We start from the raw sequence: 27,890 nt of genomic DNA, 5'->3' as shown, positions 1-27,890 counted from the left end.
ATTCTACAACCATGTCTGTGGTACATATTACGTACTCCAAATACCTCTTTATCTGGTTATTCAGTCGAAAACTAATCCCGCATGGTTAATGAGGTTAGCTTATTATGCCTACAGATTGCTCTTCTTACAGACAGATAAACTTGAATTTCGTTTAACTTTCGAAAAGCATTCGTGTTGTAAAAGCTGCCGAAAGAACAATCCTTTTTTTAAGTAACATTCCGGTTTATCTAGGCCAATATATTAGCGTATATAGAAATGGCAGAATGTAGCCTGGCAAATGGAACAACTAAAAGCCGGAGCAGCAACAAAACACCGCCTACAAAAGACGGTGTAACAGCTGCAGAGCTTTTCCTTGATGAAGGCCTAACTTACAAGTAAGTAAATAATGTCCGTGTTTTCAATATAATCTAAGTTTAACCTTGTATATATGCCTAGGCATATACATGCCTCGTGAATTGTGATATTAATTTTAATCCAACAAAACAAGTTTTAAAAAGATCCAAAAATCAAATCAAACACATGTTTCTAATGTGGCATACAGGCCTAGGGCCTACAGACAGTAGGTCTATGCTAGGCCTGGCCCTAGATAGGCTAGTTACAGATGATTTAGGCCTTTTTATTGTAGGAAAGGGCTTCCAGGTTTTGTTATGCTATTTATTTGGCCTACCTGTCGTCCTAACCTAGACCTACATGACATGACTTGAGTTATTAAGGAATGCTTATAAAAACAAGGCCATATAGATGGCTGCAGTCGCGTGCTTAGTGTTTACCGACCGACCGACCGACCAACCTACCAACTGACCGAAATTACTGAACATGTTTAAAAATGTTGAAATGTTTAAAAACAGTTATATTTTTTTAATTTACACGTGCGTAGCCTGTCACTTTTGACGTGCTCGTATAACGTAATTTCGAGTTGAAAAGTAAGTCAAGAAAACAGGAATCGGGCAAAAAGAGTGCGCAATAACATTTAACGTGCAGTGCGCGCGCAAAAATCTGCGCACTCATGGCAATTTTGTAAGCGCTTAAAATGGCCTGAAACGTACTCTTATTTCATCGAAAATAATTTTTGAAAATTTTAAGCGCGCGTACGCATGCGTTACATGCGCTACGCACGTAATTGTATTGCCATATGATGATTTATGCCCTGAAATTTATGAGTACCAAATTTTATTTAATTGTGATTCATGGTTGTGAAGATATGATTACAAACGTGATTTCGTTAAATCGTGCGTAGACCGCGTAATTTTTTATTGCGCACCGTGAAAACATAACCACATCGATTCCTGGCCATAAGGAATATACTGTGAAAAATTTACTTAGCTAGATTAAACTGATATCAAGATAAGGTCAAAAAGCCGATAAAACGCATAGTGTGATACCGGACCGACAGACAGACATAGTGAACTATAGAGTCGCTTCCACGCGACTAAAAATTGAGGGTGCTAAAAAAGATAAATTAAACAAAATAACTGAATTTTAATTATAATGACTTAATGATAATTTTTTTTATAGTGACTTTCTCATCCTTCCGGGTTATATAGGTTTCGCTGCAGAAGAAGTGGTAAGATTTGATTTTTTCTAATAAAATATTAAATATTTTTATTGTTAAATTTACTGTAGTGTTGATGAGCAGTTTGAGACAATGGTCTCCCATCATTTGGATGATGAATTTGTGTTACCATTTGAAAAACAAATAAATATTTGTGATATTTTCTACATTGCTTAATCACTGGCAGATAGGATTTAATCAACCTTATAACATTTTGTCTTCTCCTACTCTACTGAGTATAATATATGTACATACTGTATGTTTTATAGTCACTAGAAACAACCCCTGTTCAGTGAACATATTATATTTATTAAAGGGACACTTTTGAGTTATAATATCAATCAGAAAACAGTTGTTTGTTCAATGTTTTGATTTAATAATAATCATATTGATTAAAGATAATTAATTTTAATCAATTTACTATTGCTATGCTCTTTTCTTTATCTGAGTTTATTGTAGTCTATCGGGGTTAATTAGTGTTTCAGGGTTAATTGGTCTTTCAGAGTTATAAATGTCTTCCACGATGATATCCTTAGTAGAGAGCTAAAAGCAATGTCTACACTATCTCAAAACTAGTAAGTTTATAAAAAACAAAAGTGATAGATATGCCTAAATATGGTAGTGATACTGTATGCCCAAATATGCTAGTTGATGATATCATCATGTCCATACCTGTATATTGGTATAAAAACGCATCACATTTTGTTATCACATCACAAGTTTGATAGTCCAGGCAGAGCTTAAGATGATGTTTGTTTTTCCATTATTAGGATGATTAGGAATGATTCCCACAAAAAATTCTAGACCAGAAGATATTTTTCAATGCAATTATTAAGATAATTAAAGTTTTCCACCAAAATGTGCAATTACTGTACTGCAATACTATTATTTATTACTACCTCGCTTTACAGTAACCATGCCAACCAGTCGAATGTTTTCTAATGAAATTTATATAATTCAATGACAACACATCCTAATGGTTTATACCAATTCTACTATGATATTGTCCTTTTTTTTACTGTTGTTTAAACCAAAGACTTGGATATTGAATGTCATTAATTTATTTGACATTTAAATTTTGAGTTCGGAGATTTATTATCAACCAAAATGACGCAGAGTCAACTGAAGTATTGGAAATTCAAAAGAGAATTGACTGACAAAAAAAAATGTGATGTGCCCATATACAGTATGGACATGGTGATGTCATATAACTACCATAGTTGGGCATATCACAACCGTATTTAGGCTCATCACACTTTTTTTGATAGAAGTGCAGACTCAGCTTTAAACAAGTACTGTACGTTGTTTTCAGAATGGTATTGTATTGAAAATATTGATTTTTTTTTCTGTAATCTTAAATGGCCTTGTTGCTACTTATGTTATTCAAATTCCTACTTCTCTAAACCTCTTTTAATTCATTAAATTCTTACTTTATTCAAGGACCTTAGAATTGTAATTTTAATTAAACATCATTGCATCACTGTACATTTTATAGATTTATTTCTAGAAGATTCCTGCCACAGACTCTGTAGTTGTTTGTTTGTTGTTTTTGTTTTGATTGGCAATGAAGAATAAGAATATTTTAAAATGTTTTAAATTGCAAAATTTACATTAAATTTGTGCAATTGCAGAGACTTAATTAATTTATTTAAAGTTTGATTAATTGAATGAAATTAAACTTGGAAGGATTTAATAGATTCTTGGTACTCAGAACTGATTAATTTATCCAGTATAAAAGGCAAATTCTTGTAATACAGTGTTACTGTTACATGTACTGTTTCACATGCCTGTATTAAAGACCAAAGCGTCCAACCTTACAGTAGCCATAACGTTGTTACAATTACATCACATCACACGTAACGCATGTATCATGTTATTAACATGATACATGTATAACATGTGATGCAATCATTTGCCTATGATTTAATCGGATGGAACGATATTATCTTTAAGTAGAATTAGTATTTCTCAGAGAATTATTAAAAAAAACAAACTCTGAACCAGTGAGTGCTCAACTATTACACCACTTCTTGCATTGTTTTGAGTTCTACCGTTATATATTCTGACATTTCATTTAATGATATAATGAGTTGTTGTGAGTTTAAAGCTCAGGTACAGGCATGCATTTTAAATATAATATTTGGTTAATTGTACATAATTCAAATACTTGTAACAGAAATCAAAACAAAAAAACATCAATTGCCCTTAATATGGTCAAATACAAAATTTGGCAAAATTCTTCTATAAAAACCAGGAAGACTTTTTTTCAGTAGTTAGGTAGTTAACCTAATGTAATAATATGTCTGGTGACTCCCTAGACGGTGAAAAAAGATGGTGGATATACAGTGGATAATTTTAGCTATATAGCATGAAAATAAAACTCTGAAGTTAAATAAAAATATCAGAAATGTAATATTTAAGTTATATTACCTACAGTACTGTATATTTAGTCATCTGATAACATTTTTTACCACACCGTTTATTTTTCATAGCTTTTTAAAATGCCTCTCTATTTACAAAATGTGTGTACAAAAGAATAGAGATTTTACTGTGTAGTTTGAACTAAGAAATAAGAAAGAAAGAAAGTGCTTATTTTCAACAAGCTCGTGTAACACAAATAAAATCCCAAAAAACATAGGGGAAACTATAGATCGATAATTATTGGAATGTATGATCAATAGAATTTTTTTGCCCGCACCTGGCCTTTAAGATAGAAAATTCATTTAATACTGTTTTTACTGATCTCTGTACGTACTGTATACATTACGATAACATTACAATACAAACAAAATATATACTGTTCAGTGTTGAAGAAAGTCTTTTTATATTTAGACAAAATTATTATTAATAATATAGGAAATTTAATTATGAGATGTATGTACAGTATCATGTATTATGCTACACTATCGGAAACAATAGCTTGACCAGACTGTTACAGTGTTATAAATAAACTATTGTACATGAATGGATTCACCATTTATTTTGTTTATTATTTAAATTAGAAACCTGACATTGACAATACAGCACTCTGAAGAAGAGATTTAATTTGCCTTTATCATTATTGATAAACTTCAGATAATTCAGATAATATTTATTTTTAGATAATAATGAATGAATATGTACAAAATAGAAAAAAAGATATTAAAGTGAACATAGATAAAGCAGTAATTGGTAGTCAAATATCATGGATCCCTTCTAGAAGTTAAAAACTTGTCTCGTAGGGACCCACAACAAAACACATTACTAAAAAAATAAAAATAAACCTAGAATATATAATTATATAATTTAGGATAAAAAATTACAGTATAATAACATAACTAACATCTTCTTTATCAAAATTATTTAAATTATATTTCAATAGTTTCAGGATATAAATGAAATAAATACCGATATTGGTAAATGAATCTGAATTGTAATAATTACAAGCTATTGTCTATCTCTTAAAACCTGTGTGTACATTTTTCTGTTAATAAGTTAAGAGTGAAGAAAAAAAAGTCTAATTCATAAACTAGTTATTAATTAAAGATGTATTGTCCCTTAAAGTTGACTAATTCCAAAAAAATAAAAAATAAAAGATTTCGAAAAAAGGTGGGTCATTTTGAAGTATCATAATAGTTATTAACTATCTCCAAAAATTTTGTGAAAAAAATTTTTTTTTACTGAAATACAGACGTTTTTTGGTTAAAAAAATAACTTTGACTTCCAGTCAAAGTTTTCAATCAAAACATATCCCATAATGCAACGCACTTGTTTGGCTACTCTGTATGCATAATCATAAAACTTCCTCATGATCTGTGTGAAAATACCTTCTTAACCCTGACGAGTTGTAAACAATCCTAATTTAGCATATGCATAATGCGTACTCATGGTTTGAAATCTTTGTTTACTTTCGACGAGTCGTGACGATTTTCCAGATGAAATGTAATCAAACTAATTTACCTGTTAATTACGTAAACTTGTTGTTTTGGCTTAAATTTTCGACTTAAAGTGAATAACTTTAATATTACTTTGATATGGCCACTTTAAATTTAGAATATTTTGACCTTCATTTTTTTGTGTTTCAAGGGACAATACATCCCAATGTTACTAGTTTAAGTTACTAATTGTAGTTTAGGTTATATCTAGTTAATGAAGTACTAGTAGTACTACTGTCTAGAAAAATGTATTGTTCCCCAAAAATGTAAAAAATGAAGATTGCAATTTATAAAATATATTATTTTAGGGGGACAGTCACTGTATCTGTAAGTTTACTAAATACAATTAGTTAAAAAGGTATTGCCAATCTCTGTATGTAAACCTCCAAAAAGTTGCTAAGTAACTAGTTACAGTAGTTACTAAAACTGTTGTTAACTAACTGTAGAGAGTACAGTATGTCAACAGTATAGTTAAATTTAACTATTTAGTATTAACTGACATATAAAACTAGTTGAGTTGCTAATATTGCAACTACTGTATAGTTACATTTCTAGATAACTATTTAAGTTGCTATAATAGTACATAACTAGTTTAGTTAATATTAGTAGTTAATTTGCTAACTAAGTAGTTAAATAAGAAATTTAATAGTATTTAGTAAGTTTAAAAGATTATTAACTAGTTAAACAGCTAGTTTAAAGTTAAAAAACAAATTAATCACTGTCTGTCATAAAGTCTTGCAAATAAATTTGCTTTAAAAAACCCAAGATTCAAAAGAACATTCTGTATTAAAGCTCAGGTACAGGTATGAATTTTAAATATAATATTTGGTTAATTGTACATAAATCAAATATTTGTAACAGAAATCAAGACAAAAAAACATCAATTGCCCTTAATATGGTCAAATACAAAATTTGGCAAAATTCTTCCATAAAAACCAGGAAGACTTTTTTTAGTAGTTAGGTAGTTAACCTAATGTAATAACATGTCTGGTGACTCCCTAGACTGTGAAAAAAGATGGATATACATACGGTGGATAATTTTTGCTATAGCATGAAAATAAAAATCTGAAGTTGAATAAAAATATCAGAAATGTAATATTCAAGTTATATTACCTATATTTAGTCATCTGATAACATTTTTTACCACACCATTTATTTTTCATAGCTTTTTAAAATGCCTCTCTATTTACAAAATGTGTGTACAAAAGAATAGAGATTTTACTGTGTAATTTGAACTATCCCCCCACTGATAAGAAAGTGCTTATTTTCAACAAGCTCGTGCAACACAAATAAAATTTAAAAAATTATGAAACATAGGGAAACTATAGATCGATAATTATTAGAATGGATGATCAATAGAAATTTTTTGCCCGCACCTCCTGGCCTTTAAACTATGCAGTAGATCTGTTTTACATTGCCTTTAGAGGCTTTTAATAGTTGATAGGTTAATTGAATTGGAATACCTGTGTTGCTTACTTAGCCCGCTTATATGTACAGCAGATTGTTTTCCTAAGCCTGTCATACTTGTCATGAAGACACTGATCTTCCATTTCAGGAATCGATAAGGGAAAATCAAAGCAAACATTTGCTATCTTCTTGCAGTAGTGTAAACCCCCGTCTAAACCTGACTTTACTAATGAACTAAAAAACACAATTAATGTTCTTATGAAATAATACTGTATGTCCACTAGTTCCTAAAAAAATCCACCAGTCTATTTCGTGCCTAGCTTACCTGGATAAACCGACAATAGCCCTTTCTCCTCTCCACAAATAATATAGTTCATGAACTTTGCCCTCAGATGGGAGCAGCCTCCCCACAAACCATTTACTTTTCGAGTTTATATTTTACTCTTCGAGAAGAAAGGGCTATTATCGATTTATCCAGGTACAGCAAACAGTATTCATAGACTACCAACACCATGGTTTGTGTAATTTCTTCAATGCATACACAGAGCTTTATAGTATTCTATCCTCTAAAGCTCTGTCCAAAATTGTTTGTCGATCAAAATATGTGATTTGCCTATATTATCTCTTTATTGTCAAAATGGATATGAATTTTAATAATAATTTAATAATAATTACATTGCTCAACTTTTTAACAAAATGTCATATTAACATATTTGGGCATATCACACTTTTTTGTTGCCCAACTAGTTTGATACAGAGCACAAGACCTTAAAAAACGGTTAACAATAAAATACAGATAAAATATATCTGTAGTTTTGTTATTTGTTGTTACTTTTGGCCTCATGTTTGACTTTACAGTATTACAGTATAGAGACACACAATAGAACCTGGTTTGACAGTACTTTGTTTAATAATCCTATCATATTTAATTCAGTTGTGTATTGTATTGTTCTGTATTCAAACGTCAGTCTTTGTAAATATTGTGTTTATGTTTTTCGATTAGCAGAATTACCACCGCTGAGAAAGACAGTGAAAAATTCACTTAGCTTTCCTTGGCAATCAGCGTAAAAATTTGAATGATTAAGTATGACATGTCACATCATCATTCCTTTCTTTTTACAGGACTTGACCTCAAAATTGACCCGAAATATCAGCTTAAAAGCGCCACTCGTGTCATCGCCAATGGACACCGTCACAGAGTCATCTATGGCTATTGTCATGGCCGTAAGTTTTTTAAATTATTTATCTATTAATTAACTTTACTTACTAAAACCAAGGAATTTCTCTTCTAATTTTACTGTTCCCTTTTACAGATTTCAGGAACACTGTACATTACCAATTTATAAATATTATTTTCCTTTAGCTTTGTGGCGGTATTGGTATCATACATCATAATTGTACTCCTGAATTTCAATCTAACGAAGTCCGCAAAGTTAAGGTAAGTGAAAATTAAAAGTTTAAGTAATTTTTTTCTTTATTTTTTTTTTTCTCTCTACTTTTTTCTTAACATTTCTATTTCATTGTTAAGAAAAAAATAAACATGCATTATGACTATATAGTCAGGGAATCAATATCATTGAGTTTAAATGTCATTTTTCAGAAATACGAGCAAGGATTTATCCTCGATCCAGTTGTGATGGGGCTGGACAACACGGTAGCGGACGTTTTCTCAGCAAAGGCTCGAAACGGATTCTCAGGTAAAAGTATTACTTGACATTTGTATTTCAAATGTAGGGCCTACTGTATATTCACAATACAAATACATTTATTCATTAAATCACAATAAAATAATTATATGGACAATGTTTCAAGAAAATTATGAATGGGGTCTCAGGAAACCTGATAGATAAAGAAACATATTTTATTATAGCACTGTACTGTACTGTAGTTTGTGATCAATAATCACCTATAAACAATTAACATAAAAGGCAGGTAGACTTTTAGATAGACAGCAGATGGTTGTTCATTTCATTAAATTTATATTACGTTATCGCAATCTGCTGCAAAGATTGAAATTGTAATTAAAATTTAAAAAGATACAGTATACAGTAACAGTAGCAATCAACATAAAACCACAAATTGCTACAAAAATATGTGTTAGATCCCTTTAAGGCAACTCCAGGATCCCCCAAAAAGTATCTTCTGAATAGAGTTGTTTTACTCGTATCGTAATGATATCCTCTCATTCATGTAATAGGGGTATCCCAAAGGAGGGGTTCTACCAAGGCATTCTAACAACAGGACAACAGGACAATGAGCTTGCCTTGCTAAAATAGGAACTCTTGACAGTCCATTGATCTTAAAGTTTAGGTACAGGCATGAATTTTAAATATAATATTTGGTTAATTGTACATAAATCAAATATTTGTAACATAAATCGAGACGAAAAAACATGAATTTCCCTTAATATGGTCAAATACAAAATTTGGCAAAATTCTTCCATAAAAACCAGGAAGACTTTTCTTCAGTAGTTAGGTAGTTAACCTAATGTAATAACATGTCTGGTGACTCCCTAGACGGTGAAAAAAGATGGTGGATATACGGTTGATAATTTTTGCTATAGCATGAAAATAAAAATCTGAAGTTGAATAAAAATATCAGAAATGTAATATTCAAGTTATATTACCTATATTTAGTCATCTGATGACATTTTTTACCACACCGTTTATTTTTCATAGCTTTTTAAAATGCCTCTCTATTTACAAAATGTGTGTAGAAAAGAATAGAGATTTTACTGTGTAATTAGAACTATCCCCCCACTGATAAGAAAGTGTTTATTTTCAACAAGCTTGTGTAACACAAATAAAATCCCAAAAATTATGAAACATAGGGGAAACTATAGATCGATAATTATTGGATGATCAGTAGAAATTGTTTGCCCGCACCTGGCCTTTAAGCTTGGTTCCCACTAGAACGTAACGCAAGGACGTAAACGCAACGCAAGCGTTTTAACCAATGACAAGCGAAGTTATAGACAGTTATCTGTGGCAGCACATTATATGTTAAAGGGCATGTCGCAGCCATAGATAAACCCTTTGATCTCCGGAGCTCAACATTCTGTTGTTAGATTACCTTGGCAGCACATTATAGGTTAATGGGCATGTCGCAGCCATAGATAAACCCTTTGATCTCCGGAGCTCAACATTCTGTTGTTAGATTGCCTTGGCAGCACATTATAGGTTAATGGGCATGTCGCAGCCATAGATAAACCCTTTGATCTCCGGAGCTCAACATTCTGTTGTTAGATTGCCTTGGCAGCACATTATAGGTTAATGGGCATGTCGCAGCCATAGATAAACCCTTTGATCTCCGGAGCTCAACATTCTGTTGTTAGATTGCCTTGGCAGCACATTATATGTTAAAGGGCATGTCGCAGCCATAGATAAACCCTTTGATCTCCGGAGCTCAACATTCTGTTGTTAGATTGGCTTGGTTCTACATAAAACTTCCATTACGTACAGTAAAAACCTTGATCTATAATCTTAAAAACGTTTTTATTTTTTTTATTCTTGACAGGAATTCCAATCACAGAGAATGGGCACATGGGGGGAAAACTTCTTGGTATCGTAACAGCGCGTGACATCGACTTTCTTTCACGTGACCAGTACAATGTTAAACTAAGCGAGGTTATGACTCCTCGCGAGTTATTAACGGTTGCCTCCTCCGGAATAAAACTAAAAGAAGCCAATGACATGCTGCAGAAGTCTAAGAAAGGTACAATTTCCAATGGTTTATTTTGGTTGTATATCCTCTTAGTAAAATCATGTTTTTTATGTTTTTCTTTTTAAGTTCTTTTTTATAAGTATTTTTGTTGTGCTTATACAGTAGCTTAAATACCTGGATAAGCCGACAATAGCCTAATGTTGTGAGAATGCTCTCACTTCAGGGCATGGTTTGTGGACTTTACCATTTATGAAGAGTGGTATTTTCGAGTTATATAACATGCTCTTCAATGATAGTATAGGCTATTATGTTTATCAAAGTAAACAGAACTCAGTAACTTTATAATAGGCTACCAATACCATGGTTGGTTTTTGTACTGGTTGCCTATTTTAAACCATCATACAGTATGTTCATCTCTTGATCATCTAGGTACTGTAGTATCAAGTAAGCTGGTTTCAGATATTAATATTATTGATTTGAGAGATCAGAGCAATATAATTATCTTATAATATTAAAATTTGATATTGGCTTTCATTTGGAAATCATCGATTTTTAATGCTTTTTATTACCATACTCCACTATTGCGTAGTAAAAAGTAATAATGCTAAAAAACATAATCTTGAAATTGTAATTACAAAAACATAATGCACTTCCATTTCACCAATATAATCATTATTTGGATATATTATTATACTTGACAAATTGTAAATACTAGATGGCACGCTCGCTTCGCTCGCGTACCATCTAGGTCGTGCCCACAGATGGTTCTCGAATACACAGTATTTCCAGCGAGAAAAAAATGGAGATTTCAAATGTACGTACCGCAGGACTATAATACATTGTCGTTTACAGAAACGAATAAATATACACAATGATTTATGTAGTCAACAAAAATTAGCACCCTGGGAATTACTTCCGAGAGAAAAACAAAATGAGTCAAATTTTTTTATTTGGACTCATTTAAACAAACCCAATTTGTGTTTTGTATGTAACATTAAGGGTTGAGGGATGGGGGAAGAAGATAGGTACAAAGAGGAAACATTTTAAAATATATTCTTATCCACTCAGTAACGAAATATTGTTTTTAATGTTTTATAGGCCTATAAATAATATACCACTAAATACAGTAAAACATTTACGATTTAATACGGTACTTTGTTAAAACTCTCACTGTCATAGTCGATTGATATGAAATAGTAAAGTACATGTAACGATACACCACTACGACGTTTATATATTTTTAAATTATTAATTAATACAAACGTTGAGAAGCAACTGTCAGTAATAACGTTTATTTATTTGTATATTATATGTTTATAATCTAACAGTAGGGCCTACCCACACTCACAGTAATAAAGTTTATTTGTATATATTTTTATATTACATCTAACAGAACACTCACAGTAAGAAATTTGCGATTCAAATTGCGATCAAAAGTGGTTAATACCTTAACAGTATTGTACAGCATTGCAATACTATTTATGTTTATTCTCCAAGGGGGCCCATAAATCTAAATCTATACCTCTATGGTTAAACCAAATAATTTAGAATGTTTATTTGTATATTATATGTTTATAATCTAACAGTAGGGCCTACCCACACTCACAGTAATAAAGTTTATTTGTATATATTTTTATATTACATCTAACAGTACCAACACTCACAGTAAGAAATTTGCGATTCAAATTGCGATCAAAAGAGGTTAATACCTTAACAGTATTGTACAGCATTGCAATACTATTTATGTTTATTCTCCAAGGGGGCCCATAAATCTAAATCTATACCTGTATGGTTACACCAAATAATTTGGAATGTTCCATTCATCACAAATCAATACATTTGTAAAAACGTATATTAAATGTATCAAAATAGTATTTTTTAAAGAAAATCGGCCTGTCTTCAACATTATGATGCTGTACTCGAACTGTTCAACCGGTTTTCAGCTATTAAAAACAATTATCGTAGGAGGAGATAGGAAAATGCGAAGCCTCCTCGCATTTTTGTGGCGGGTATTTTTCAAGATGGACATCCATTAGACAGTGTATACCACGATCGGAAAACACCCCTATTTGGGGCAAATCGTTGAACCTAAATTCGTTTTAATCGTCAATAACTAATTATCTAACTTAATTTAATTAGTAAACAGGGTTACATCAGGTGGTTAAAATCAGTACCGAAAGTACGAACCAACTTTATATACCATCGAGTAAAAATTATAGAAGTAAGGCGCGATTTACCGAATTTTGCCCTTACGTAAATTTATATATAGATAAGAGTCTAGTTACTAGTACTGTATTTCGAAATTTGTGCGAGTTATAGAATTATTAGTGTAACCATTGTAAACCATACATTAATTGTTTTCTAATTATAAAAAAAAAATAATAAAATAGTAATGAAAGTACTCAGAAACTGAGTGAAGTACTTGACAAAATATTGCCACAGAGGGTGTATTTTGGCACAAGTTTAAAAAAAGAATACAAATTTTTCTTTTTATTTGTGAATGAACCGAGTTTCTTGCATTTCAACATGTTCTGTAAGATACCTATTCACACCGAAAAATGAATAATAACTTGAAAAAATACTGTAAAATAAAGTAACGATGGAAAAAAAGAATAGAAAATCAATTAAACTTGTCTAGTAAAGTATTCAGGCTGAAAAACAAAATAAAACATTTTTTTCAAAAGTTTAGTGGCTTTATAAATTCAATTAAATATCTTATACCTTCTGAAAATAAATTAGACTTGAGCTGAAAACAAAATAGCTAATATTACAAAATACAACAAATTAAATAGATACCGCTGTGTCGGTTTTGTTTTTCTTTTGCATATTTATACAGAATAAAAAAAAAAAATTTAAATAGATACCATGTAAAAATAAATTTCCTTCCTAAACTAGAATAACTTATTTAAAAGCTTAAAGGTACTGCGTGTCCTTAAATATTTAATAAAAATTACACTGGTACAATATACAAAAGTCCTTAAGAACAGAAAAATAATGTAAAACAAATAATTTAAAACTTTAAGGTTAAGATACTAAGTGTTCTTCAAAAATAGAATTTACAAAAAAAACTGCTACAACATAACATAAAAGATCCCTTTTAAAACAGAAAAATAATGTAAAACAATTAATTTAAAACTTAAAGGTTAAAGGTACTGAGTGTCCTTCAACAGAATTTAATAAAATTATACTGGTGTATACATACAGAAATAAAACCCTCTTATTATAAATAAATTTAAAAGCATCCCCTTTAAATAGAAAATACTGATAAACAATTAATTTAAAAGGTTAAAGGAAAGTTTAAAGCTAGTACTGCGAGTCCTTAGAAATAATTTTCAATTTCTAGAGTGCAGAGTGTATGTAGAGTAATTGGCAATTAGCTGGAAATCATCAGAAAGCTAAAGTGCCTTTCTGTGTATATTGCGTAATAATTGCACTTCGGATAACGATGTACGACCGTGCCTGTGTTGATAGCTAAAGTAGTTTTCGTATAGTCTTGTCATGTTTTTTTACGTGATCGTTCATCATACGTAGGATGGGAAGCAATTATAAGAGCAAAACGCAAATGCGTTGAAATTTAGTAGTGAGCGTGCTCAGTATTGTTCAGAATATACCTATAGTTACTGCAGTAGAAAGAATAAATGATCCAGTATTAGTAAATGTATGTGGCCATTGAAAGAGAAAATTGTTTCTCTTAACATACTGTATCCTCACATAGTTATTGATTGAATATTGACCAGTCAGTGTGTGAAATATTTCCCTTAAATACACATTTTTATTTTACTTTAGTAAAGTCAATAATATTTCCATATTATGTTATCCACTATAGAAATTAGTTTTTTACTAAAAGCTCCTTTTTCTACTGTAGTCATTGCAGTAACTACATTCTTTTACTGCAGTAAACCTGTATGATTTAAATTTGTTTCACTCTAAACTAAATAAGAAAGTCACTGTAATATAAGACAGTCTGTATGATTACCCCCCAAAAAGCTTGCTAAATATATTACATATTCACTTTAAATTGTGAGTGAGTACTGCCACATCTTTCCACCTAAAATGATTGATGGCAAATCAATGATAAATGTATATGAGATTTCTTCCACAATACAAAAGCAAGCAGCTGTTAATTATATATAAGGGTATAGAGAAAATAACTGAGCTTTCTCTATTCACACTATGCCAAGAAACTGTGGGATGAACTCAGATAGGCTCTTTTAAACTCTGTCCACACTATCAAACTAGTTCATGACAAAATATGTGTGATGTGCCCAAATATGGTAGTGAGACAGGACATTATCATGTCTAATATACTCAGTATGGACATCACATTTTTTTGTCTGATTTACCCTTTAACAATCGCACCTGTGTAAAATCTTCAATGTTCTATGTTTTATCCATTCTTTGTGATAGTATAAAAGGGTAAAAGTTTACCTAATTAGTGGTCTAATGGTTAGGAAATCTGCATATCAAGCAGAAGGTTCCAAGTTCGAATCTCGGTTGGGGGGACTTTTTCTCATTATCACAGGTTTCCTCATCTTTATCGTTTCAAATTTACAGACATATATTGTTCTTTTACAGGAAAACTCCCAATAGTCAATGAAAAAGATGAACTAGTCTCTCTAATCTCCAGGACAGATTTGAAGAAACATCGTGAGTTTCCTCTTGCCTCTAAAGACGAAAGGAAACAGCTACTGGTTGGTGCCGCTATTGGAACAAGAGACGATGACAAGGAACGTTTAGAAATGTTGGTCAATGCTGGCGTTGATGTTGTCGTCTTGGTAATGTACTTCACAAATATTCCTGATAATCTATAGACAATTTTCAATGATATACAGTACTTTCAAATCAAACTCCGCATTCATTACTCTGGAGGAACCCCGAAGCAATTCTGAGGTCAGTGACCATTCACAACGGCGACAAACTCTAGGGAGACTCTATTCATATCCACCTAGTTGCAACCCAACATTTTTATTTTTAAATTGTAAATACTGCCCTCTATTCTGTTTATTCGCGACAATCATTAGAATCATTTTTATATATTTAGTATATTTCTGGTTTAATAATTATTTTTAAATACTTTTTAGACCTGCCTAAATATTTTGTACAAATATTTATTAAAAGTATTTTAAAATAAAACTCAAGCAATGATTTATCGTGTGAGGATAACCTTTTTACCTACAGTAACTACGCCAGAGTTTAAAGTCAGTACCTTCACAATGTCTTCCTGGTGTGTTTAAAGTCAGTACCTTCACAATGTCCTTCCTGGTGTGTTTCTGCAGTCAGCCTACATTCAACTTGGTGTTTTTAACCCCGGAGTTGTTTGATATTACCATTCACAACCACAACTTCTACAACTTTGGTGTGTCAAAAGTTTTTAAGTATCTTCGGAGTTTTGCTAGTTGATTTGATAAAGACGTAGTTTACAACTTGTGTATAGTGTATGTTACATTTTGAATATAATACATTTTTTTCTTTTAATTTATTTTTGTATATAGGACTCTTCTCAAGGAAATTCTATTTATCAAATTCGCATGATCAAACACATTAAACAAAACTTTCCAGATCTTCAAGTCGTTGGAGGAAACGGTAATTTATTCCATCTTTAACAAAATTCATTGAATGAAACATAAACAAAATAAATAACTAATTTTGTGCTACACCATGTATTTCCAAAAGGAAATTAATTATAAGTTGAGAGTGTTGATGTTTCGGAAGATGGTTGGAGCATAATAACGGAAATGTTCACCTCATCCATTGGGCCCGTTTCTACTGAGAAAAACAGTAATTTCTTGCAAAACAGAAAGAGGTTTTGTTTTTTAAAAAAAGCACCTATTTTGAACAGTTTTAAAAACCCCAATTGATTCAAGCATCGAATTTGACCTCTTTTGAAAAGAGAGAGTTGAGGTCAACTCAATCACACCGCCTAACAAACTTTTTCTAGCGCTTTTACTTTTTTTGCTTATTTTATTTTGTACCTCCATTTTATACAGCTACATCATTGTAATTTTTCAGTAATTTGCCTGTGGATTTATTATACATCATATATATATATTTTTTTTTCATATAGTTGTAACAACAAGCCAAGCCAAGACCTTGATCGAAGCTGGTGTGGACGCCCTTCGTGTTGGAATGGGCAGCGGTTCAATCTGTATAACACAAGAAGGTGGGTGTTGATCAACAATTAATAATTTGCATATTTCTACACAGGCATTTTGTATGGGACACTTGGGCAGTACTTGTAAACAATATTGTAAACCTCTATTAAGGGGGCACTCCTATTATGGGAACACTTTCTCATTAAAGAGGGACATTTGTGTATTTAAACTATTGAAAACCACTATCGACTATTTTATTGAAGAAATACTAAACTTTTTTACAATTACAAAAAAAAATTCCTAAAGGGACTTGTATCATAATTTAGTTCCAGCTGTCGAACCGGATGTAAAAGTGGTCCTGTACGAGGGACAGCATACTCCAAAGAGTAAGTTGACCGTCAAAGTGTTGTCGGTCACTTATATGATGACTGACTGTTGCATGATGTCCTTTATATTCAGCACTTTCCATTCCACCTGGCTTTTTCTGTTTTATCATTTTAGTGTTTTTATGTCAAAGTTCAACTTTTAGTTTAATTTTAAAGTACTGTTCAAAAGTGTATACTTCTGCAATAGAACCGCTCTGTTGGAACATCTATTAAGGGAACACTTTCTAGTGAAACAAATTATTTATTTTTAACACTATCCCCTATTAATTAGATGAACTTTGAAGGTGTCCCCTTAATAGAGGCTTTACTGTATAACCTTTTCTCAATGTGATTGCATAGCTAGACATATGACTTTTTTAAAGGAAATTTATTGACTTAATACCATAATAAATTTTCCTCTTTTTTTTAAATTTGTATTTTTGCTCTCAAAAGGTCCATAAACTGTACATTAAATTTAGTTATCCTGATCACCACACTATACCTGCCAACTTTTCAGAGACCAATTTGTGAGACAATATTGAAAATGTATTAGCACCCTCTATGTATTCCACTGAATAGTTGGGAACTCATTATATAGGCCTAGTCTAACTTATGATCAAATTAGACCTATACCACACTTGATTTAATGAATTCAAATACTCAGGAGTTTAAAAAAACAAGCATTTATTGATTATCACTCAGCTTTTAAAGTTTTATATACAATCATTTTTTATTCCCTATGACTGACTAACAATCACCATTATTTTTATAGATTTTTATATCAATACTGTCTATAATTATACTGTTTATTTTATTTATTAATTTTGAAAATATGTTATTCACTTAAAACTTGCACTAATATTATCAATGTTATTGTTTAAATACCTGTATCCATGTTTTCAAATTTTCCATGAACAATGTAATATTCAATGTCGCACCGGATATATTTTTCACGAATCTTCTTCCTACTCTTCCCTTCTGCTTTATTTTCCAATATTTTTCCAAAAAAGGGTACAATGCCAGCAATAAAAACAGCTGCAAATAATTTCATTTGTTCCTTTAACTCACCAACATCTTCGATGAACATTAACGTCGAGAATCCAAGCCAAAGTACAAGGCTTATGATTAGAATTGTCATGATGATAGTCATAATTTGGATTTCTTTAGGTCTATACTTTTTAACAAACAAGTCAAAAAGAGTTTTTTCAATACAAATTAAACCTTCAGTATCTCGTCGGATTTTGTAAGGTGGAGATGTAGGAGTTTCATTTGAAGCAGCTGATATACCATCTCTCGTATTACCAGTGGGTTGTAAACTAGAAGCAGATGTACCATCTATCTCATCTCTCGTATTACCAGTGGGTTGTAAACTGGAAGCAGCAGATGTACCATCTATTTCATCCCTCGTATTACCAGTGGGTTGTAAACTGGAAGCAGCAGATGTACCATCTATCTCATTACCAGTAGATTGTTGATTTGAGGCATCCGATGTACCAGGTAAATCGCTACCAATATGTTGTAAACGGGGGGAAGCTGACCCATCAGCTATTTCATAACCAGAGGGCAGCCTATCATCAGAAACTTGTACTATTGTACTGTCTTTGATCAACTCATCAAATACTAATATTAATTGCTGTAAGAGATCCACATATCCATGGTAATAACCTGTTATAGTTGAAACAATGTAACCAATCACAATTACAGCGGCTGCTACAAAGGCACCAGCAGTTCCAGGGTTCACCAGCAAACCAATGAAGAAGTAACAGATAATTGCAGAAAAATATGTGAAGATAGATATCAATTTTTTTAAAAATGCAATCTGAGGAAAGAGGCAGATCAATAAAACAAAATAACCGTGACCTCGAAATTTCATAAAACTATTTCTAATAAAACCGAAAGAACAATAGAGCATTGGTATTGAATTAACAACAGTAATACAAGTATAGATAAATAGGAAGGGTAACACTAATATCGGCAGTAAGATTTTATAATTTGCACCATCAGAGTACGTTGATAATTTATTTAACCCATGCTTCCAATGGGAGATTGATATAGCTGTCTTTGCTTTTTCTGTCATTACATGTGAAAATCTACCAACATAATTTACTTCTCGAAACATTAAATCTGGATCTAGAGAAAAACTTTCTAAAATAAAAAAGTTCCTCATAATTGACTGAATGTATTCAGTTTCATACCACTTTTTAAAGTTTATCCAGGTTATCACCAGAACAAGGCCAGAAACTAAATACACACTATTAACACAAATTTGCAAAACCAAAAACAGTTTCTTGGAAATCTGGGTTTTAAAAATTGCTGCCAAACGACAGTTAAAAGTTGTCAGAGGCAAGTGCAATAAAGTATGGTATATATTGCAGAAAATCAACAATTAGTAATAGTATCGTCCACCGTAAAAAGAGGATAACTTTATGTTGATTTCCACTATAAAATATACAGTGTTTTGGGCTCATTGGTAGATCAGTGCGTAAGCTCAAATATTCTTTTCTACTTTCAATCATCGGTCTTATGCGACTCAAAAAATAAAAGAAGAACAAGTTAACATACAATGTAAATATGAAACCAAACAAGAAGAATAACCCCAACCAGAAATGAGTCATAAAATAATTTCGTTCTTTGGAATTTTGCCAGCACTCAAAGTATGTACTGTCTTGAAGAAAAGTGTAATAACCCGAGAGACTTCTGTGAAAACGTGAATTGCTGTGTGTCAGCTGCCGTTCGATACAAACCTCTTGTTTCACACCATCACTTTTAACCTGCAAAAGAGAATGTGCAACTATGTTCAGTTTGTTTTCGTCGTCAACATCATAGAAACACCCTGGTACTGATGTGACGCTTAAGGAGATATGTTCCACACCAGGAGTTAAAGTTCCAAGTGACAGATATTCAAAATCAAATGGAAAAGTTGAAAGTAGTTCACCAGTTTTTCCAACAATCACAACCCAATGGTTGACATCAATCACTGTTGTGTTTTCATAAAAACTCAATCCAACAGAACCAGAATAATGAACAAAATTCAACATTTTTATGTTGATAAAGACAGCATCACCTTTCAAGAGTTCTTGCAAGACATATGTGCCATTCATCTCCAGTAGGCAGGAAGTGTTATGTGATTGGATCCTTGCAAGGACCTGCCTGGATGATGTCACAACACATTTTGCTACCATAAGTAGTAATATGCTCCAAAAACTTATCATGATTTTCAAGACTGAAAATACAAAAAAAAAACAATTTCAGGTTTAAAATTTGATGTGCAAAATAAAGCTGTTGCATTATTTTATCACAAATAGGCTGGACATTTATGTTTAAATACTTACTTTGTTTTATCATTTACTGCAATTATAAGTTTTATCAACTCTACAACAATTTAAATTGCGCATACAGCAACATCTGCACCTAGTAACTCTCGTGTGGCCTTCCTTTATCATAAATGTTTTCAACCATGGCTAATCTGGTGAAGAATAAGTGAATGCCTGCAATTTACCAATCAGATTTTTAAAAAAATGGCTTTGGGCTTCAGACTACACGCTGATTCTATATAAGGCTGTGTTTACATTAATCATAAAGTATAAAATTGATTTATAGGTGCAGGAAAGTTTAATTTATTTTATACAAAAGGTTTATATACATAAGGTGTTTTATTTGTAGTAGGACAATACATGGTATATAATGGTTTTTTTAAAATATACAATACATTTTAGTATTGAATGTGAGACTATATGAGGCTGTGTTTGCATTAATCATAAAGTATAAAATTGATTTATAGGTGCAGGAAAGTTCAATTTATTTTATACAAAAGGTTTATATACATAAGGTGTATTATTTGTAGTGAAAGAAATGGTTTTTCTTTCTACAATATGCAATACATTTAGTATTGAATGTGAGACTGCTGTACTCGGAACACTGTCGATTAGGTGTTAACAGCCACCATTTTGAAACATAATTTACTGTAGTACATAGTGATAGGCAAGAGTAAACAAAATATAGTGCAGTAAAATAATTTTGAAATAACTATGGATACTTTTGGTTTCTGCATGGAAGAAACTGGAAACTTTATTGCCTTTTTTAGTCTTTTTATTAATTTCCATAAAGTTATGTTATACAATTCTTATGAATGAAAGGTCATTTTATTGTTTGTAAAAAAATTCAAATGTGTTAAACCATTTTTGAAACTGAAAAATTAAGATATTTTAAGTGGATATTTTAAAACATTTTTTTAAATGTTTAAAAATACTTTTTAAAGTACTGCCTTCTTTGAAAAGATTTGATTGTTTATGTAAACATTTTCTCTACTATTAGTCATGTGGCATGATTTTGATATAAATTGTTCTATCACTCCTACTTTATATTTGTTGACATTTCATTCACAAGCGTCTAAACCGTAGCAACTTATTGTATCAAGCGAATGACATTTTGCGTTTTCCCTTTGCATGTTGTACTGATAGTAATCTAAATAGTAAATATCACATGAAATTGTTTGTAATGAATTAATTATAATCCATAGTTTTATCATTGATTTTAATGGATTAATTAAATCTATTTGTTATCTGTTCTTCAAATGTTAAAAATACTTTTCAATTAATTCATCTTCTTTAGCCAAAATGTCACCTGGTTATTCTTGCGGTTTGAAAATAACATGTGTGTTTTTGTTTTTCTTTCCATGTAGTGATGGCTGTAGGGCGCCCTCAAGGCACTGCTGTGTATAACGTTGCGGCATTTGCGAGTGGAGCTGGCGTTCCAGTCATAGCTGATGGCGGTATATCCTCGGTTGGACATATTACAAAAGCCCTAGCTTTGGGTGCATCTTCTGGTAAGCTATGTTTTTGTAATTTGGTACACAATTTTTTTTCACAAATTATAGATACAAATACAGTACCATAATGAACTCTCTGTATATAACCCTTCATTTGGGACTCCCCTATTAAAGGGACACCCCTATTCAAGGGACAATTTTCACAAGGGAAATGTATTTGAACCCCTGCTTTGAGACAGCCCTAGAACGGGATAGCTCTAGAAAGAGTCGCCCCTAGAAGGGGACAATTTTCACAAGGGAAATGTATTTGAACCCCTGCTTTGAGACAGCCCTAGAATGGGATAGCCCTAGAACGGGATAGCCCTAGAAAGAGTCACCCTTAGAAGGGGACAATTTTCACAGGGTGAAATACATTTAAACCCCTGCTTTGAGACAGCCCTAGAACGGGATAGCTCTAGAAAGAGTCGCCCCTAGAAGGGGACAATTTTCACAAAGGAAATGTATTTGAACCCCTGCTTTGAGACAGCCCTAGAATGGGATAGCCCTAGAACGGGATAGCCCTAGAAAGAGTCACCCTTAGAAGGGGACAATTTTCACAGGGTGAAATACATTTGAACCCCTGCTTTGAGACAGCCCTATTCAGGGGACGGCCCTAGAAGGGGTCACCCCTTGTAAGAGGACAATTTTCACAGGGTGAAATACATTTGAGCCCCTGCTTTAAAACAGCCCTATTCAGGGGACAGCCCTAGAAGGGGACAAATTTTCATAAAGGGAAATACATTTGAGCCCCTGCTTTGAGACAGCCCATGAACGGGACAGGCCTAGTAGGGGTCGCCCCTTGTAAGGGGATAATTTTCACAAGGTGAAATACATTTGAACCCCTGCTTTGAGACAGCTCTATTCAGGGGACAGCCCTAGAAGGGGTCACCCCTTGTAAGGGGACAATTTTCATAAGGGGAAATGCAGTAGAACACTTTCCTATGAAACAAACAAGGGGAAACATTTTTTAACCCATATTCAGGGAAAACTATTTTTCGGTCCTGAAATTGTCCCATTTATAGAGGTTCTAACTGTAAAGTATGTTTTAAAATTATGGCAAACCCACATTCAGGGTTTATTTAGTCCTGAAGGTATTCCATTAAACAATGTTCTACTATTCCACTCCTGTTGATAAAAACTGTACCGTATTATCAATTTTATATGAACGACCTTTTATAATAATAACTGCCCTGTATAATATGTTATAAAAAGTGTTATTAGTTAGTCGTACGTTACTAAAAATAGTTAAGTCTGCAAAAACATAATTAAATGTGTTATTGTGAATATTGTTTTGATTGGTAATGAGGCAAAATGTCAATAACCTTTGTTGGATATGGTATCATAGAATGTCACGGATTTGAGTTAATATACAAGTGATTACCTTATTAATTTCTTGTTTGTGTTATTTAGTCAAAACAAACACACGCAACACATTTTTGGAGTATGTATATCATAATGCTTGGGTCTCACCTTTGTGCCATAAAGGCTGTAAGGTGTCATCCTTAAAGTTTGTTTATTTGTAATTTATTTTATGATACAGAGTATGTTATAGGCTCTCGATAAGTAGTGTTGTTTCCATTGGTGTTGATTTGCCTATACTATAAATGATTAGTTATCACCTTTGTGCAATAAAGGCTTTAAAGTGTGGTCTGTCTTTATTTATTTTGTTCCATTTTCATAAGGAGTACATTGGCTGTTAGGAAAAAAACCCTTTGTTACTTTATCATGATACAATGTTATTGACGTATGCTAGAAGAAAAGCCGATAGAGAGTACATTTTTTCCATTGGTGTTAAGTTTGTGTATGCCTACTGTAGATACCATAACCCTTGATTCTTATTTTGTTCCATTTTCATAAGGAGTACATTGGCTGTTAGGAAAAAAAACCCTGGAGAGTACCTTTTTCCATTGGTGTATTGTCTAAATGTTGGGATATGAATACCACAATGTTTGCTTCTTGCCTTTGTGCCATAAAAGCTTTCAAAGTGTGGTTTTGATTTACATTATATTTTATTTCAGTTATGATGGGGAGTATGTTGGCTGGTACAACAGAGGCTCCAGGAGAATACTTCTTTTCTGATGGTGTAAGGCTAAAAAAATACAGAGGAATGGGATCTCTAGATGCCATGGAAACCAACAAATCCAGTGCCTCAAGATATTTTAGGTATGATAGAATCGGTTCCTTATATAATATATATTTTTAACCATGTGTTATATATAATATATGTTGATCCATTGTTCATGGCAATAGGGGTGTCCTTTTAATAGGAGTGTCCCTTTAATATTGGTTTCCCTTTAATAGGAGTGTCTCTTTAATAGGATATATTTAGCATTTCAACTTGTCCACTATTTTACCAGGGAAGATTGACATTTTTTTCCCTGCTATTTCAAAATCAAAATAAAAAACAAATAAGCATCTTCTTTCGATTTATTTTTAGTGAAAGTGACAAATTAAAAGTGGCACAAGGAGTTTCAGGTTCGATTGTAGACAAAGGTTCCATTCATAAATTTGTGCCGTACCTCATCGCTGGAATCCAACATGGCTGCCAAGACATCGGTGCCAAGTCAACTGAATCTCTTCGGTAAGATACACAAGTTCGTCATCCAAAGTACAGATAAAATTAATTTGTCTGTAACAATACTGCATTGTATTTGCCAATTACATATCTAGAAATAAATTTGAATGCATCTTATTTAAATAACTTTAAATAATCTTTCCGCATCGTAGAACTAGTTTTGATGATTTTAAGCGAGTGAGTGGCCGAGTGGTTAGACAAGTGGAACTATAATACATAGTCATAATGACTATGTATTATAGTTCCACTTGTTTATAATATCGGCATGGGTTTAAAGCTCACTCTTGTGGCTGGTAGAACAAGTCTTCTCGGATAAAGACTATAAATCATTGGTCCAGTACAAACAGACTTGTCTACGCTTTAAAGAACTTAAATCTTTCGATATGAGTAGGGGTTAACCCAGTGTACTAGTTCACACCGCCTTTGTCACACTGTCTTACTGTAAGCCTTTAAGTAGGCTACTAGGTCTTCTGGGAGAACAGTCCTTGACTCGAGAGGTCCCCCAGTATAAAGAGACAAACATTGTAGAAATACCTGATAGAGATTAAATTGTATAGCCTATGTTTAGCATGAATCCACAATTTTTGTTGGTGATGTTTATTATACATTGTTCCCACAGAGATATGATGTACGACGGAGATCTACGATTCGAGAAACGCACAGTTTCCGCACAGGTAGAGGGTGGTGTGCATAGTTTGCATTCGTAAGTTTGTCGTTGTCGTTTTTCTAACCATACTGACAAAAGCTGCTGTGGTGGGTGTGCGTGTGCGTGCGAGGGTTGATTGTTTACTAAAAAAACTTACACATATATGTAATAATAGGCTGTCATACTCTAACTCGCGGTTTCTGTGCATACTATGAATGAAACTTATTGATAAAAAGTGTTTATTTTTTTGGTTGGATGTCAATATTCAAATTCATCTATAATGTAACGTTTTTATGATAAACTAGTTTTTATACATACCCTTTTAAGAAAAACAAAATTAAATAATTGACCGTACCGTACACTAAATATTGTGCAATAATTGTATATTTATTCATGAGCTATTTTGAAGAAATAAAAGTGGGAAGAACCCATAAAAGAAAATAATAATATACATGTAGTAGAAACTACAATAAGGGAACACCCTTGGGACCCAACAAAGTGTCCCTTTAATAGAGGTCTCCCCTAAATAGGTGTTGGCCATAGTATTAAAATATCTGTGCCCCAGTTTGTTTTTCATTAAATTATCCATCTTAATGACAGACCATCAGACCACCGAAAGAGAGTCATGGAAACGATTACTACCCAAGACGAATAGCTTAACGGATGATGATGATCCATCTTAATTTGAGGTGTCCCCTAAATATTGGAGGGGTATAAATTCATTTCAGCAACACATTTTCTAACTATTTTGTATTAACTTATATTATTACGTCAAAACCAAGCAACATACTCGGGGAAAAATTTCATTTGAAAATTTTGTTTAGCAAAATTGCTATCAAACTGATTTTTTAATCAAGAAACATAGTTTTGTATTGTATTTTTTGCTACACAATTGTAGAAATGTGTAGCAAAAAGGTTGTTTTGTATAGCTTTTTGCTATGCTACACTGGCGAAATTATTCCCTGATACTGTATTCTTTGTTTGACCTTTTCTACTAGAGATTAATCAATCGTATAGTATGCACAGACAACTTTGGGTAACAGGAAGGCAGCAATTAAAATAATGAAAGTAAATTAAAACGTCTTTTTTTCCAGCTTCGAGAAACGTCTTTATTGAGGGTAAAAGAGTCGGTGCAGAGGACGCCAACAATCAGAATGTGACAATCATCGCACAACAACACGCATCTTTACCTTTCAAAATTTTTATTTAATAATTGCGGTGGATTGCATTAAAATCAATTTAATTTATAAAGATCACAAGTTCGGATTCGGAGGTATTTTATGACATAGTTTGTTGGACCATCCATTGAGATAACATGCGCATCTTGTTATACAATTAAAACAAATAACTTTATCCATTATATAGTAACCTGTGTATTGCAAATAAAAATAAATCTTTCATAGAGCTGAGATATACTGTATATATACTGCTTACACATGTAAACTGTATGTGCTCCATATTTGTACACAAATACCGTAGTATCATACAATGCTTGATACTGTATTTTAATGTTTAAAACAAAAATGTTGGAACATATTTAGAGGAAAATATATTTCATTGTACAGTAAATTTATAGGACCGAGATTGATAACTGCTAAAATCTTAAAAGGCCAACTCAGGTAGCTCTGTACGACGAGGTTTCAAGTTCTCCCAACGACCTAAAAAGACGACTCGTCTAGTCTGGATTGAACAGGATTGACGAGTTAAGACGTTTTGTCGGGTCTTGTCGTATGATGCTGCGTTGGCCTTTAAGCTTCGTTCCCACTAGAACGCAACACAAGGATGTAAGCCACAACGCAAGCGTATTGACCAAATCAAGCGATGGATTATTCGAACCGTTCCTTGTGATTGGTCAATTCGCTTGTGTTACGGATTGCGTTGCGTTCTATTGGGAACCAAGCTTTTGACAGTACATTACTTATAAAATATAACTTCATAATAAATTTAGTTACATTCCTAGATACAAATAAATACAATAAAAAAGTTGTTTTCTTTCTATTACTTTAGGGTATTGATGAAAGGACATTTTTGTAAAAATTCATGTCCTATTTATACAAAATATATATAAATCGCAAGTTAGATTTTGGAATTTCTAAATAAATAAAACAAATATCAGGCAGGAACTTATTGAATTTTTAGAATTAAAAATTGAAGGAAAAAAAAATGTTTTTAAAAATATACTGATTGAAAAACAACATTTACACAAAAATAAAACGTTGATAAAATAAGAATACTTTCTGCAAATGGACTTGCAATACACTGAATTGGCTTTAACTTGTATTTTTTATGCATACATACACACTTCCAAATTCTTTTAAAAAAAGCTGGTTTCATAGTGTGTGTATGTGTGATGGTGCTTGAAATATTCAATATGCTATGTTAAAATGTGCGTGTACTAGGCTATAAAATCATTTTCTATATGGTGCAAGATTTTTCAGGGTATCTGTAAATGTATTTAGTTTTTTTTATGAAAATCAATTTGTTTTTTCTTGTTTTTTTTTCTATAAATGGAAAAAAATCCATTTTTACACATATTATAAAGTCAGATTTAAAAATCTCTGTAATTCAAATGGGTTGTGAGCATGCTTAGAAGCTTGTCGCGCTCTGTCGGTTTTAGCTAAAAATCATGTTTGTGTACAGTAACTTAAATTCAGAAATGTAACTAGAAGATTTGATTTTTGTGGACATTCCCGGGTGTGTTTACTACACTTTCATCGAACATTTAAAAGTAAATTCTATTTCTTTTGTGGTAAAATAAAGAAATGAGAAGTTTAATTAAGCAAAATAATTCAGCTGTGATATAAGTATATGTGGTATATATGTTTTAAGTACAACTGTATAAGAGAAGTATCATTAAAATCATTTAAAA

General features: G+C 32.1%; 1 protein-coding gene across 2 annotated transcripts; it reads left to right on the top strand.

Annotated features, from left to right (window-relative positions):
* Positions 1-54: 54 nt before the first annotated feature.
* Positions 55-27,887, top strand: LOC140058514 (inosine-5'-monophosphate dehydrogenase 1-like). 2 transcript variants are annotated; one of them, XM_072104155.1, is made up of 15 exons: positions 55-374; positions 1,516-1,564; positions 7,996-8,097; positions 8,237-8,311; positions 8,474-8,570; positions 10,390-10,587; positions 15,112-15,311; positions 16,029-16,119; positions 16,601-16,696; positions 16,955-17,014; positions 21,675-21,818; positions 23,819-23,963; positions 24,238-24,381; positions 24,995-25,078; positions 26,116-27,887. In XM_072104155.1, exons 1-15 carry the CDS (start codon positions 256-258, stop codon positions 26,135-26,137), a joined length of 1,626 nt encoding a protein of 541 aa, XP_071960256.1. In that variant the 5' UTR covers positions 55-255; the 3' UTR covers positions 26,138-27,887. The 2 variants fall into 2 exon arrangements, with proteins under 2 accessions (XP_071960256.1, XP_071960257.1); XM_072104156.1 differs by lacking the exon at positions 16,955-17,014 and having other exon boundaries at positions 57-374.
* The last annotated feature ends 3 nt before the right edge of the window (positions 27,888-27,890 follow it).

This window comes from Antedon mediterranea, chromosome 9 (genome assembly GCF_964355755.1).
Source record: "Antedon mediterranea chromosome 9, ecAntMedi1.1, whole genome shotgun sequence".
In the NCBI taxonomy this organism is placed as follows: Eukaryota; Metazoa; Echinodermata; class Crinoidea; order Comatulida; family Antedonidae; genus Antedon; species Antedon mediterranea.
This window is presented reverse-complemented; position numbering and strand designations above follow the sequence as displayed.